General features: G+C 38.2%; 1 protein-coding gene across 3 annotated transcripts in view; it reads left to right on the forward strand.

Annotated features, from left to right (window-relative positions):
- Positions 1–2,466: 2,466 nt before the first annotated feature.
- The window catches only part of EFNA5 (ephrin A5), a 608,985-nt gene continuing 596,042 nt past the window's right edge, over positions 2,467–15,409 (forward strand). For all 3 annotated transcript variants that reach the window (XM_068247442.1, XM_068247448.1, XM_068247449.1), the window contains exon 1: positions 2,467–4,324. In XM_068247442.1, the coding sequence (XP_068103543.1) occupies positions 4,188–4,324 (137 nt within the window). In that variant the 5' untranslated portion in view covers positions 2,467–4,187. The remainder of the gene's footprint in view (positions 4,325–15,409) is intronic.

Genomic DNA, 15,409 nt, shown 5'->3' on the forward strand with positions numbered 1-15,409 from the left:
TGAGACATGATTAGTTGTCTGTAACGAACGACTTTGTACATATGTGAATGATTTTAGAAGAAAGTACTGAACGACGGCCGATAATGTATGCATGTGCAAACGGACGTGACGCAAAAATATATTAGAGGATGTAGTACACACATACAGATGAATTTTTAGATTAGTGGGAAGTACGGTATTTAACGTTCGTGTAGCGGAAACGTGTCATATTTACTGGCCGCAAATGTAATACAAGTGCCAAATAGAATTGAGGAAGTGACGTTTTGTTATAGATCGTTCAGCGTATGTAAGGTATATCTAGTTAAAGATCGTATAAATAGGGAATGACGCCTGGTAATCACTATGGACTTTGTTCATGCGTAACCATGTGCGCCATTACATATAGTTCTGTATGTAAACGTTCGTTTCATGCTGTTTATTTTATACGTTTGTTCATTGGGTTTAATTTTCATACAGGAAAAAAACGTTATTTTTTGAGTATGGAGTACAGAAACTTCTGGAATGACAAACATGCGCAGAACATCACAGATGAACATTATCGGATGATCTCTGTACACATAATGACGACTGAACGATTATCTGTTGAAAACATCCGCCTGGGTTGGATCGGCTGAATTGAACGATAACGATCATTATCGTTCAAAAAAACAATAATTCATAATTTTTTAACAAACGATTATCGTTCAAATTATCGTTATCGGGCATTTTCGAACGATCTTTATCGGACATGTGTACTCAGCTTTATTGTTGGCAAAGCTGCCAATCTATGGCCACTCCCAACTACATTTGATTAAAAAAAACAAAAACAGGTTTTACTGGTCGACTTTAAATGTTAAAATCATTTGAGACAATCCTAATTGTTTAATACATGTTTGATTTAATATTTTTATAGATTTTTAAGTATGACTCTTCAAATAAGTCAATCATGATGTTTCTTTAATATTTTATTGGGTTAAACTAGTGTAAACAAAAAGCTAAATATTTTTACATTTTTAATAGGACACTATCTGTCTATCTGTTGATCTATCTATCTATCTATCTATCTATCTATCTATCTATCTATCTATCTATCTATCTATCTATCTATCTATAATTATGGTATTGCCAAAACTCTATTGATCATACTCATATCTATCTATCTATCTATCTATCTATCTATCTATCTATCTATCTATCTATCTATCTATCTATCTATCTATCTATCTATCTATCATACTTGAGGAGCCCACTAATGGTCCAATCTTTTTTGTCCAATCTTACCATTTATATGTAATATAATGGACTGCCTAAAGTATCCATTCAATATAGCCCCTCAGTTTTCCCTTCCCTGCTACATAGATAAGACTGCACAGTGGCGTAGCGGTTAGCACTCGCCCTTGCACTGCTTGGTCCTCAATTCGAATCCTAGCCAGGGCACTATCTGCATGGAGTTTAGAATGTTCTCCCTGTGTCTGTGTGGGCTTCCTCTGGGCACTTTGGTTTTCTCCCACATCCAAAAACAAACAGTTAAGTTAAATGGCTTCCCCCTAAATTGGTCCTAGAGTACGATACATGCCCTACACGGTACATACAGAGACATATGACTATGGTAGGATTAGATTGTGAACCCCTCTGAAGGACAGGTAAGTGGCAAGACTCTGTACAGCACTGCAGAAGATGTTGGCGCTATATAAATACTAATAATTGGTCAAATAATAATAATAATTGGTCAAAAAAGATTGGATCATTAGTGATCACCACGATTATGACATTGTCAAAACTCCTACATCTATCTATCCATCTATCTATCTATCTATCTATCTATCTATCTATCTATCTATCTATCTATCTAAACAAAACATTTTTACATACTTTTTAATATTACACTATCACAGCTCTATCTATAATCTAAATAATTAAGGCATTGCCTGAACTCTGTAGATCTATCTTATCTATCTATCTATCTATCTATCTATCTATCTATCTATCTATCTATCTATCTATCTATCATCTAAATAATGGTGTCATTGTCTGAACTCTATCTATCTATCTATCTATCTATCTATCTATCTATCTATCTATCTATCTATCTATCTATCTATGCATATGACTGTCTATATACCTATACGTGCATATACATTGCCTTCCCAGGTACATGCCTTGCATTGGAAAGCAGTCGGTGTGTCAGTATGGACAGCTGCGTGCTGCTCAGGAAAAAGCCCTACAGGCTAAATGATTAAAGCATTCAGCTGCAAAGGATCCTGAAAGCTCTGAAGGGTTAATCTATAGTGCCAGAGGCTGCACTTCCCTGGCTACATTGTGCTTGTTTCAGTAGTGCCTGTTAAGCATCCAGATTTCAATATAATTCAATTAGTCCGGCTTTAGGGAAGGTGGGGATTTTTTTCTTCTTGGTTAGCAAGCAACGCCTCTTTCTCATGTTGCACACCAATCCTGTTGCAGAGGGGAAAAGAAGAGAGAGAGAGAGAGAGAGAGCAGACTATGGAAATGTCTAAGCAAACAGCAGCCCTTGCCTAGAGTGGCTGCTCTGGGCTCTGACAGCCCCCCTCCTCCTCTCTCTGCCTAGTAAAGTGCATGAGATCTCACATGATCACCCGGCGGCTGTGTGAGCCTCTCTCATGAATACATCATCTGCAAGATTAGTGCTCGTACCTGCACACCCGCCGCGGGTGTCAGCACCCACCTTCTTCCTATAGATCTCTGTATACACAGAAGAGTGCGTCTGCATGTGCAAGGAATCTGTATACACAGCAAGGACTGCACAGATTGCAGCGCTCTCGCACTGTGTCTGCTCCACGCAAGATCTATAGGCTGCAAGTCTTTGGCTTTTCCAAGGGGTGGGACTTTTTAGGGGGCATTTTACTCCATCTTACAGTTTTTTTCTTTTTTTTTTTTTGAATAACCCCCCCAGGACTTTAACCCTTCCTCCGCTGCCTAGCCATTCTTGCTGATGTGTAATAAGTTTCTTTTTCCTCCCTTTTTGCTCCTCTGTGTTGCTTCCTTAGCACGGGAGCAGCTGCAGTGGCTGTGAAGCTGATGTAGACGACGACGTTTCATGTGTGTGATGTTGGATATTGTGGCTCATTTTATTTATTTCAAACTGTTTCCTGCTCTTACAAGTTGATCTCCTGGGGACTGGACAGCTTTGCGACAGAGAGAGAGAAAAAAAAAACAGAAAAGTGAGTGACTTTTCCCCTCCTGTTGATGCCTACGGCGATATCTGGACCTCATCTTTATGTATGTGGCTGTTTTATGCAGAAGATTTGGATGCATTTCCAGGAGTTTGCTGTTTTTTGTTGTGTTTTTCTGCCTTCCCCATATGAAACAATTTGATTTGCATCCTGTGCATTGAGTTTGGGATGTAAGGCATCACACGACTCAGAGGATTGTTCGATTTTCTTCTTACTTCTCTCAAGCATCACCCCACTCAAAAGGAAGGACAAGGACAGAGGCGGGGGGCGAGGATACATAAAGTACCCCCAAAGACACAGACAGTTCAGACACATAGGAGCTCCTGTACTTTACAACACTCCTTGGAGGTGCCAATTGCATGATTCTTCTTCTTTCTTTTTTTCTTTCATGGAACAGATCTGAAAGAGAAGCTTTCACTACAGTATATTGTATATTGTGCATGATCTATGGGACTTCTTCTGCCCACCCTACAGACTGCCTCTCCTTGACACTGGGCAAACCATACAACAGCAGCAAGTGCCATAAACTCGACTGCCTGAATGCCTAGTAACTTTGTACAGAACTGGCATACATATATACACTCTGGAGTGTGCAAGATCCCAGCCCTCCCTATGACACACTGAATTGAATAACACTATTTCCTGAGTGTGGAAGTCAAGGCTGGCATCTGGACGGTAGCACGCCTGAGGTGCCCCCCAGGGAATGTGTCCCTTGTTTCTCTGCCCTGTTCTGTGTGCAGGGAGCAGAGTGTGAATGTACGCCGCCCTGCTACTCCTGCTCTCAGCAGCAGTCACAGCAGCCTTACGGCCTCCAGCACCTCCCTGAGTCAGGCTTGTCTCTCCCTCTGCTGCAGCAGTGTCCCTGACAAATTCACGCACCCGTTTACTGTTCATTTCCGAGAAAGAAAAATCAGCAGACCTGTCACTGCACGATTGCAGCCCTCGGCTACTGCATTCCTCTTGCGCACCTCCATTTCTTTCCCTGGCACCCCTCTTTTTATGCTGGGAGTGATGTTGCACGTGGAGATGTTGACGCTTCTCTCTCTGCTACTCTGGATGTGTGTTTGCAGCCAGGATCCTGGCTCCAAGGTGGTTGCTGATCGCTATGCGGTGTACTGGAACAGCACCAACCCCAGGTAAGGAGGAGGGGGGAGGTTAACAACTGACATACTGCTTTGTACTAAGCACACGCTGTCCAAACCTGGCTGCAGCAGCGTGTAGGCTGGAGTGATCTAAGTGCTGTAGCCAGGTGATACAAAATCTGTTTGATTGGTCATGGAGTAACAGCATCTCACTGATGGAGCATCATCCAAGTGCCTGTCTAAGTGTCTGTAACATATTCTGCAACTGTGTTCCTCTGCTCTTGTACTGTGTTTTTTTTTTTTTTTTATAACAAAGGCTAGCATTGCTTACAGCTTCAATCTGTATGAAGGCAATATTGGGCTCTCTGCAGCATAAGCAGGCAGTATGCTTGTTAAAGCTTTATGATCAATACAAGAGAAAGTAAGCATTATCAGTGACTCACCAGGCATCGCTTTGGATGCGTTCTTGGTGAGCAAAGCAGTTCGTTATGTCTAAATGCATTAAACCTGCACATTACCTGCTTTCATTACTGTTTCAAGCCATTCTGCTCAGTCAGGCAGAGTGGAACCGTAAACCAGAAGTCAATTTTACTTGGCTCAAGTGAATACAGAAACTTCTTTCAACTTTGCAGCACTGCCCTGTTCATTGCTTAGCGGGTCCTTCCGGTGCTAGGTTTCCAGAAGGATGCAACAGATTAGAGAACCCCTAATAGTAATACTGGACTCTGTGACTTAAATCGCACCGAAATAGTTGTGTGTCTAATTGTCTCTTGAAAAGATGTCCAGCCTGCTGGAAGATTTCCTATAAGGAGCGATCAGTTGTTTCTTATCCCCATAAGTTGCCCATAGACAGCAGAGGGCAGGCATGGTCTGACTGCTCTCCAAACTGTCTCTCTCCCATAAACGAGTGCTTGGCTCGGCTGAAGGCTCCTGTTTATGCTATTTAGAGGACAGGGAGACACTTCTGTAACACCTGCTTATTTGGGGAGAAAAACAATCAAACAAGATTTCTTACACATTCCCCTCCCTGGTAAGCCTCATGCAGTCATGCGCGAATAAGTCACGCAGTCTGCGCGATACTCACAGCCATTAGATCCTCCAATTTCGGCCAAAACAAAGGAAATATTGGGTTACTTTAATCTCCTCTCTAATGGTCCCATAATCAAAAATAGTGATTTCACTGTGCATGCATGTATTAAATATTGGTCGGAATAGGACAAGAATTGCAGCCGCTAGGGTGCGGCATTCATTTCAAAGAAGGGCGAATCTCGAATCTGTTATAAGTAGACTACAGACGATTTGACTATCTATGGCCGCCATTTGTTTCACCTTTGTACAATTTCCACTCTTTCTGTCACAGTTTTGTATGGAGTGTAAAATGCTCCACCTTAAATATAAGTTGTGCCTTAGTCTCTGGCCTGAGTAGTTTTGGAGAGACGAAGAAAAGTAGGAGTACTGGCTATCTTCTTTCTTTTTTACTTCCTACCATACCACTTGTCTTGTTTTACTTCTGAAGTGTTCCTCGTTGACAGTTTAGCAATCTCACCAGCCTTAATTGAACAAACAAAACCGTATTGATCTGTCAAACTCCACTAATGTTTCAATTCCTTTTGGAACCTACTCCCCCATGTAAGGCAGTGCATTTCTTAGAAGCATAATGAAGCTTTGAACCAAAATATCTCTGTCGTCTGCTTAGTTACTAATTATCTCACCATAAACATGCGTTTTTCTTTCTAGTAGCAAGACCTTTTTAAAGAAAAACTGCAGCTGCTACAGTTTAAGATGATTGGGACACAAGAAACATGAGAATAGAGTCAATTTGAAACTTTTGGACAAATTTCATTGGAGAACATGCCCATCAAAGGGATTAAAGACGTGTGTGTGTTTTTGACAAAATAGAAAAACACTGGATCACAGACCTGCATAAAAGTTTTATTGAGTGAACCCAATAATAACTTGTTGAGTTGTTTGTGGGTATTGGTGCTATAGGCAGCACATTTTATTGTGTTGTGTTTTTTTCTTTTTACCTTTTTTTTGTCTACACTTTTATAAAATCAATTTTTTTGAGCTGTTGTCTATTTTCTAGAGAAAACCACATTGGCTGTATATTTTGGTGTATGTAGGTGCTAACCGAATCATTTGTTACCTTTCTGGTTAGGTTGAGGACATCCTAGCACAGGTTATCAGAGTCTTGTGCCTGTGATACTGCTGTTTAGTTTGAGATTAGTACATTGATTTTTGTCACAGGTCATGTTTTTTAATAGATCAGAAGTGCCTGAAGGAATCTCTCAGTCTAGAGGGAGAGCTGGAATAAAGTAGCAACAGCTGGCTAGGTAGCAGAAACCTACGCTAAAAGTTAAAGTTTAACATTTAGAATGGTCATATCTTTTAACTGATTGACATTCTTGGTTATGGATGAGGGGCATTCCTTAAAATTGCTTGAGATCTTAAACCCAGCATGGAAAACATGAGAACTGTTGTAGAGGAAAAAAAACTACGTAGCAACACAAAATAAAAGGCAATCGTGCTCATCATGTACAATCTAACCCCCTAAGTAATCTCAAAAATTACTATTGCATAGTTAAGCAAACAGGCAGCTTAGATGGGGAATGTCAAGCAGGATTCTGGCAGTGCAGTGAGTTTAACAGCAAGGCCAAAATGTGCTTTCATTTTCCTTGAAAAATGCCAGTCCAAACCTGGATCTTATTAAATGCCTTTCAGAGTTCATTAATTGCACTGTAAAACATGCAAACAACTGATAAGAACATTTCTTTTGTTCTGTAATGTCAAGATACAAATTAACGAGAGCAGTCACTTTTTTCTTTTGTAGTCAGAGCCCCATGCAATAAAACAGGAGTGCTAACAAAAGTCTGAATAGGAGAGCCACTACTGTGGCTGCCAGGATAGAAGTGATATATGGCAAAGCTTAACTTTTTAAGCGCATTGATGCTTTCCCCCTTACTTCCCAAAGACATTGAGACCAAAGGCCGCCGATATGTAAAATACTACTTTATTTCAATGGCTGCCTGTCGGCATTCTTGATGTTGCGAGTTATTTTCCTGGAAAGGTAATCCTGAAATATACGCCACATGATTCAGCATTCAGTAACTTTTTGGCAGCTATTATAAGTTATATTAACAACCCGATGAATTCTCTAAGTAGATTTTCATTTCAACATCCTTCCTATGCAGAAAATGTGTTTGGAGAACCACTTCTGAACTTTTCTGACTCTTGGCCAAAAAGCTGCTGGAATAATTGAAAGTGTCTGGTCCAAAATGTGTCTGCCTGGAATCCTGAAATATTGCATCCACAACAAATCATTAATAAATGTCAAGCTTGTCAATTAGCAATATGCAGAAAGCTCCAAGCTTTGCCATCTAAGTTTGACATCGCAAAATAAAGGTTATTTTTGTACTTTGCAGGAGTAGAATGCATTTGATTCTGCCCTTAACCTCATAACCTATTCGTATAGCTGTGTATACACGCTTTCTTTAAGTATATTCTTTGCTTCTCTGGAATAGTCGTTATGTGCTCAGCCACTAGCAGTAGTAACTTATTACGAGGGCTGAAAACACTTTTTTAAGAGGTATGAAAACAAACTATGGAGTTCCATCACAGTCACAGACGCCTTGGCAGAAAAAAGTCCCACAAAATCCAATAACCAGTTCCATTTAATGTTCTCAGTTTTTATTTTTGCTGTGTAGAAATGGCAACTCTAGGATTTTTCCCGCCGTAATCGTAACAAAAAATAAATGCATATTTCTTGTTCATAAGTATCAAATTATAACCTGATGATTTTCACCGACTTTACGCTTAAAATTGGCGCAGCAGTTCGTAAATAATCAAGACTGTCTTCCTTAATGGGATCGCCTTTTAATTGCCGTAATACTATTGTTTACGTTTAGATAATACGTTATTTTAGCCTAGTTATGAATAGGCAGGTTGATGTCTTTTAGTGGCTGTAGAATGTTTACCTACATGTAGATTGGTCGTACTGATAAGCCAGGATAACAACTGCAGCCAGATAAGTGAAGGCAGGGAAGTTTGACTCTTCTACTCTCTGCATGGCTAGATATTGAAATAGCTTTGTTTCAGCTAAATTCGTCTAAGTCAGTCTCTCGATACTGCAGAACCAGGTTTATACTTGCTCTGGGCTTAGTTTCAAGATTTTGAAATCTTTAGAGGGCTGCGAGTTAAAATAAATAGTCACATTCTTGAAACATTGGTTCCTGCTTCCAGTATCCAGAGGGGTTTTTGATTTGGCAATTTCAATTTGAGGGACAAAAGAGAACTACAGCCCAACAAATTTTTCATGATTAAAAGTGTAGCAGGAGGGTTCTCAGTAGTTCATTACGTGAAGCTTGCTGGCTTTAATAGTGTTACTCTAGCCTGTTATAGCTTTGAAAGAATACCTTGGTTATTTCAAATGGGTTCCTGCAAGAGACTTCTATTTTCCCCTTGTGGATCTCATGCAATCAACAGTAGTTTTACAGACCTCATCCTTCTGAAGGAAGGGCACCTAGTTAAGGGTAAATTACCCTCCTGTAATTCTTCCCATTTAATCTTTTGAAAATGCCCATAATGAAAGCACTACATTCCACCCACTGGCCCTGTTTCCTGTTGTAGAGGGACAGATAAAGATGAGCCTTTCTTTCTGTCCCCTGTTGCTATGGACCCAGCAATCGAGCAGCTCCATGCTGGGCTAACAAAATGAATGAATACAATTAGTGCTCAAGGAAAGTTGCTTGCTCTGTTTTAAGAGCTTCAATAGACAATCATGCATGCACATTCTCAGATATTGTGTCCTGACCTATTATTTTCCAGGGGAAAAATAAAAAGCACCCTCATTTTTTTTTTATAAAGAACTTACCTATGACTTATGTAGCTCCTAAGACTATTATGCATTGCTAGAAGATAATTATTGGCCTGTAATTACTTTCTAGCAACACATAATAGTTTTGTATTCAAAATCTTAATTACCAGTTTGCAAGTATGACATTTTTTACCGGCTGTACAGATGTGTAAAGGTTTAGGAAAAGTCAAGTTATAACATTTTTTAGGATGCATAAAATGTGTTCGGCAATTTTTATTATGCCAATAAATAGGCTTTGCCCAATGTAGTCTTTGGTCCTATGCACAGCTTTCCTTGCCCCGGAGATATCTAAAACCTTGCTAAGGCAGCAGTCTTACATCACAGTAGTATAAATGTAATATAAAAGGAAATAACTTACAACACATAAAGTTAACAGAAAAAAAAAACAACTTACAGAAAGCGGCGAGATAGATCTTCTCACAGTTGAAATATGCTTTCTACATTTGAGTTATGAACATAACAGAGTTGGTCGGTTTTGAATGGTGTATATTATTTTTGTGTTAAATACTTAAGCGTTTATTTAACAAAGCCTGTTTATTGTAAATGAGGTGCACACAACATTTCATCACAATGTGAGCTTTGTGGGGGCATATTTGATGTCTAATAAATACTACAGTGTGACTGGTGCCAGATTGTAAGTTTTTTTTTTAAACCTAAACTAGCTGTTTCCTAGTTGGGAAGAGAATTCTCAGGAGACGGGGGTATTTGCTATTTTTCTTAATCCGAAATTTGACACATTGTATATTTACATAGTAATTACACATGAAAGTACAACTAAATGTACAAGCATGAGCTCACATGTAGGAGGAAGAATGTGTATTGAGCTTTATAAAGAATATTTTGCTTTTTTTTGGGAATTATATGGGCCTTTCTTACAACTTGGCTTCTATCTGTAGTTTGCCAATTGAATTCACTGAAATAGCCTTCTTTCAGTAATTCTCGCCATAAAATGCTACAGAAATGTAGCTCTCTCATAAAATGCCTTTCAGTAGTGTTCAGGCATATGAATTCTAAACCTAAAGTATGAAGGAAAAGTACCGTTCCACGATTTTCCATTCAGCCCTTTGTCTGGACACAAAATGGCTTCTGAATATTTCTTCAAAAATGGCTGCTAGCAGCTTCAACACAAAAGTAAGCCTCTGAAAGTATGAGGCAGTAGGCAGAACAGTGCCGATTTCCCCAAATCCTTCTCGTCTGACTGAAAAGTGAAGGTAGGGGTAAACAGAGTGAGGAATACCTTTTGGCAGCTGAAAATTGTGGTTTCATCCAAGTCAATTTACTGAAGCTGGCCTGTAGGGTTTATCATCTTGTTTTGGTTTTTTTTTCTCCTCACCGGTTGGTTTCATCTTTCCACCAAACAACAATATACTTTGCCCCGTATCTCATGTTAGGGATTATGTCTTACAAATCTTCCTGAGAGCAGAGGAAGGTAGGAAAGTGGTATCAAAGGATATTTCCCCACAGGTTTTAGACATAAAGCACCAAATAAATATAAATTGCAAGAAATATGATCTGATGAGGATTTCCTGGTTCCATAAATGTTTTCTAGTACAGGAAGTATAAATGAAATACATTGTACTTTGGATCAGGTACAGTTACAGCTAAATATGCAATAATTGTATTGACTGAGCAGACATATGTCTGCTACTGCTGACAACTTACTAGCTCAAAATGCAGGTTGTACATCTTACACTATTGAGCTGAGGAGTTATTATAATTGATTACCTTTTGGGCTTTTAATTGCTGCTAACAAATATTCCCAGTACTTTGCATGTTGTGTGAATGTGAGTGAGGAGTGAATGTGAGTGTGTATGTGTGTCTGTATGTATATGTATGTGTGTGTGTGCGTGTGTGTGTTTATGATCTGGCATTGTACTATTATCTGTATTGTGTTGTGTACCTTATTGCTATTACCTGTATTGTTGTATCTATGGTCTGTTACCTGTATTGTTCTGTCAACCCTGTTATCATTGTCTGTAATCCTATTTATTGTACTTTGCTGCGTAATATGTTGGCGCTATATAAATCTAATAAATAATATATATATATATATATATATATATATATATATATATATATATATATATATATATAACACACACACACACACACACACACACACACACACACACACACACACACACACACACACACACACACACACACACACACACACACACACACACACACACACACACACACACACTATACATATGTGTATAAATATGCTTACATTTGATGAGTTATTGACCACTTTGATACTGTAATGTATAATATATACTATACAATGTACTGAGAAATTAGATAATCCACTGTAAAATCTGTATGTAATATCACATAGCATTATGTAATATCACATAGCATTACATACTCCATATAACTTTATTATGAAATATGCAGGGGAATTCTATATAGGAGAATAGTATACATTGAACTACTGTAATTTTTTTTCCATTTTACATTACTGTACAAGTATGTTATGGCTAAAGTATTTCAACAGAGAGCTGAAATGGTACCTCTATACATAAGATACATTGTGTATCTGAATGTATTTATCAAGGGGAAAAAAAGCAAATTAGGCTTATCCCATATACATTTGCATTTCCATTGTATCCTGACTATGTATAATGGAGACTAGTAGTGTAGCGTGTGGATGCACATTGTGCCCAAGATGTTGGCTCTTTTGCCATGCCAAACATTCTATTAGATCTTTTTAGAAGTTATCGAGGCAGAGAAATTAGGTGGTCCTACTTAACTGCTCAAGCACAATAAAATGTGGCTAGCAGATAGTATCACCCCCATACTAGCTTACTATTTATATTCATAATTTTGACACTTTTATTGCTGTAGAAAAAAAGCAGGTTATTCTTGACATTGTTCATTCTGTCATTCCTTTTATGACTGGAAAGCCAATTTGACTTTTTATTGGCTGACCGATTTTCCAGGCAGTCAGGCAGCATATAGTATGTGGCAGACTATTCTATAAATGTCAGTATTTCCATTGGAGTGAGCGTGCCTCCCAAGTACAGGAAGGCAATGTTTTATTAGAGGAGACCTGGCTGCCTTGCTGATAGAACTAGAGAAAGCTATTCATCTAGCTATACATGGCGATATCTCTTCAAACCCTTTGCCTCAAAATTGACTCATCCAGAGCACAGTAACCTGAGAGTCTTTTAATAGGCTGGCTTTCAAGCAAAATAACATTCAATGGTGACTTCAAGCAGTCACCATTCTGGAACTTGTAGTTCCATCACTGGCAAATATTAAAACCTGATAGGTAGTTGAATATGTTACATACTCAAAAATGACCTTGGACCATCAGTCACTGAAGGGTGTCCGTATTCACAGGGCAAAGGTGTTTGTTTTTTAATTCTGATATTCCAAGTGTCTATTTCCATTTGTTCTGAAAGTGCAAAAAGAGGTATTTTTCAATGTAATAAACTGAAAGGTCATTCCTGGCAATTTAAACACCAAGATCAAGGAAGGATCCCTATTCCATGTTGTACCCTAGGTTATGAGACCTGTATGGTCTCATAACCCCCCCTCCCCCGCCAACATAAAATTAAAAATAAATACATCTACAAATATACATATGATAATAAATTGATAGTTGTCGTTCTGTAAATTTATCATTACAGCAGTGTAACAGAGGGCTTTCCAAGATATAAGAAATGGTGCCCCAGAATTTGGGAAGTTAATTCTAATTCCAAGCATTTCATTATAACTATATACATTTAAAAAAAGACACATACTCAGCTTGAATAAACTCATCTTATTTTAGCAAGATTTTGCAACAGATTTTTCAAGCATCAGTATGTAGAAGCATGGGATATTCCCTTGTTGTTGCAGACATCATGATTTGTGGGTCTGGGTATGCAATGATGGAACCCACTAGGCTTTTAGCCATGGTGAACTGCTGCATATGCCATCAGTTAGTGCTCAGAGAATACGCCTTGTTTCAGTCAGTATTACAGGTAAACATGCATCACTGAATCTTAGCAGAAGAATCTTTTAAGAAGGCTAACTTCTGTTTTGAATCTTAGCAGTCACAAAATCAAGTTTCTTTTTTGTTTTTTTTTAAACTTGTGTTTTTAAGAATTTTTTTTTAACTCCCATGGTATGTAGTAGGTCACCTCAACGAAGCTGTGCAGATGGCCTTCGGACGTGCCATTGAGTCACAGTGATAATATTTTCCTGTTTAATTGTGTGAACAGAGAATGTATCAAAAATCTTCCTTTGTCTGCTCATGTTGCTCTGTGCTCTGGAGGCTTCTATTTCCAACTGTCCTGTAAGTTATTAGTGTCTGTCAAACCCATAATTGCTGCTAGTTCCTTGCTCTCTGCTCGAAAAATACAGCAAGCAGTGGGACTAAATGAAAGGCATTTTTTGTTACTCAGGAGCTGCACAGGGCAGCGTTGAGATTTGACTTTATTTATTGTTATTAGACTTTGCATAATTTTATGCCCCTTTACAGAGTGGAGGCCATTAATACTACTTACTGTAATATTTAACTTGCATTGTTTTTTAAATCATTATAAAGTAACTGAAAGATAGTGTTTGTACCCATTGTATAGAAATTTGCTATGAAACAAGCTATAAATTGAGACTTTAAACATTTATTGGTTCTACTGGTAGAGTTTACAGTCCTAATGACCATTTTAGGGGTCGCAGTACTTTATCTTATTATTGCAGAAGGCCATACTTTTCAAAAACCAGAAATTCTATATATTTATATATAAATACCACTATGATGTACCGCATGATCTATATGCATGTGCACAGAATGAAGTTACTTTTTTGACATATAAAGATTTTTTTTAGCAAGCTGTGGGGTTCGATAAGTAAAAAGGGCACGACCTGTTCATATTGACCATAGCGAAAACTAAAATCATTTTTGTTGTAATTGTATTTTCTACAATATATAAATGGTACCAGATGGGGTGCACAATCAAATGTCATTTTTGTGTATTTTTGACAATAACTTTCAGTAGTGTCTTTGACTAGATATGGTGAATGTATAAACTACGCACTGTTCAGCATTGCAGCTCACAAAGAGTTACCAAGCCTGAAATTTGCTTGGGTCAACAGTAAACATCCCAGTCACCGGCTGATAAGATTTTGCTGTTGCCAAACCTATACCTTTTTCTTTGTGTTACATCTTCATTGAAATATATTATTTTCCTCTGCTTGTATCGCGTATTGCAAAACATAGATTTCATTTTAGATTTAGGAGGCGGCTCCAGTCAACCTATCAAAAATTCACCAGTTAATGCCGATGTTCTAAGATTTTCCAAATACAGCTAAAAATGAGATGGGCTAGCCACATGCATGAATGGTTTAAAATCTGGGGCATTAGGGTAAACCTATGATAATTAAACCCTTCTATGTGGCGGCAGGCCATTTATTTACTTTATTCATATATTCCTTTCATCTGTGTTACATTATGGCGACTTGCCGGCCTGGTTACAATGGCGATATTGTCGCTGAGCGCTCATTATGGTATGTAAATTTTGTTTGTCTAATATTCATTGCGTATTTTGGATTGCGCTCTGATGATCTTACAAGGTTTAATAGTGCAGATTTAGGAAATCCTGATGCCCGCCTTCAGTGCTGCGTGAAAAGTTCTTGCCGCCATAAAGCTGGCATTAAGTCACGCGTTTGTGAATTTGTCTTATAATTAACCCTAGAAATTAGATATAATCACATCCCCAAACTTTTTACATGTGTTGTCACTTGGTACATACATGTTCCTATTATTTGCATTATTCCATGATGCCAAAAATACCTTTTTGTGGTACATCAGTGCCTTGCCTATATACTATACATGAATGATTAGATGCAAGGGAAAATGTAAACATCACAGTGCCAACATCCCCGCTAACCTCTCTGTCCGCCCATATTGTCTATCTACTGTATCTATCTATCTATCTATCTATCTATCTATCTATCTATCTATCTATCTATCTATCTATCTATCTATCTAGACTGTTTAACTATGAAATTATATCATCTATGCAATATTAGAACCAAAAATTGTCCTAAATGCTGCTGAAGATGTGTTGGGCTGAGAGCCATGAGAATCCAGCTCTTTTTTCCAACCCAAGTAATAAGGCAAATGTGGTCCTCTGCATGGGTCAGACCTTTGGAGAGGTCTACTTTTCTGTCATTCACAAAGATCTATGAAAACAATATTCATCTATCTATCTATCTATCTATCTATCTATCTATCTATCTATCTATCTATCTATCTATCTATCTATCTATCT

The sequence above is a fragment of the Hyperolius riggenbachi genome, chromosome 1 (genome assembly GCF_040937935.1).
Source record: "Hyperolius riggenbachi isolate aHypRig1 chromosome 1, aHypRig1.pri, whole genome shotgun sequence".
Classification (NCBI taxonomy): Eukaryota; Metazoa; Chordata; class Amphibia; order Anura; family Hyperoliidae; genus Hyperolius; species Hyperolius riggenbachi.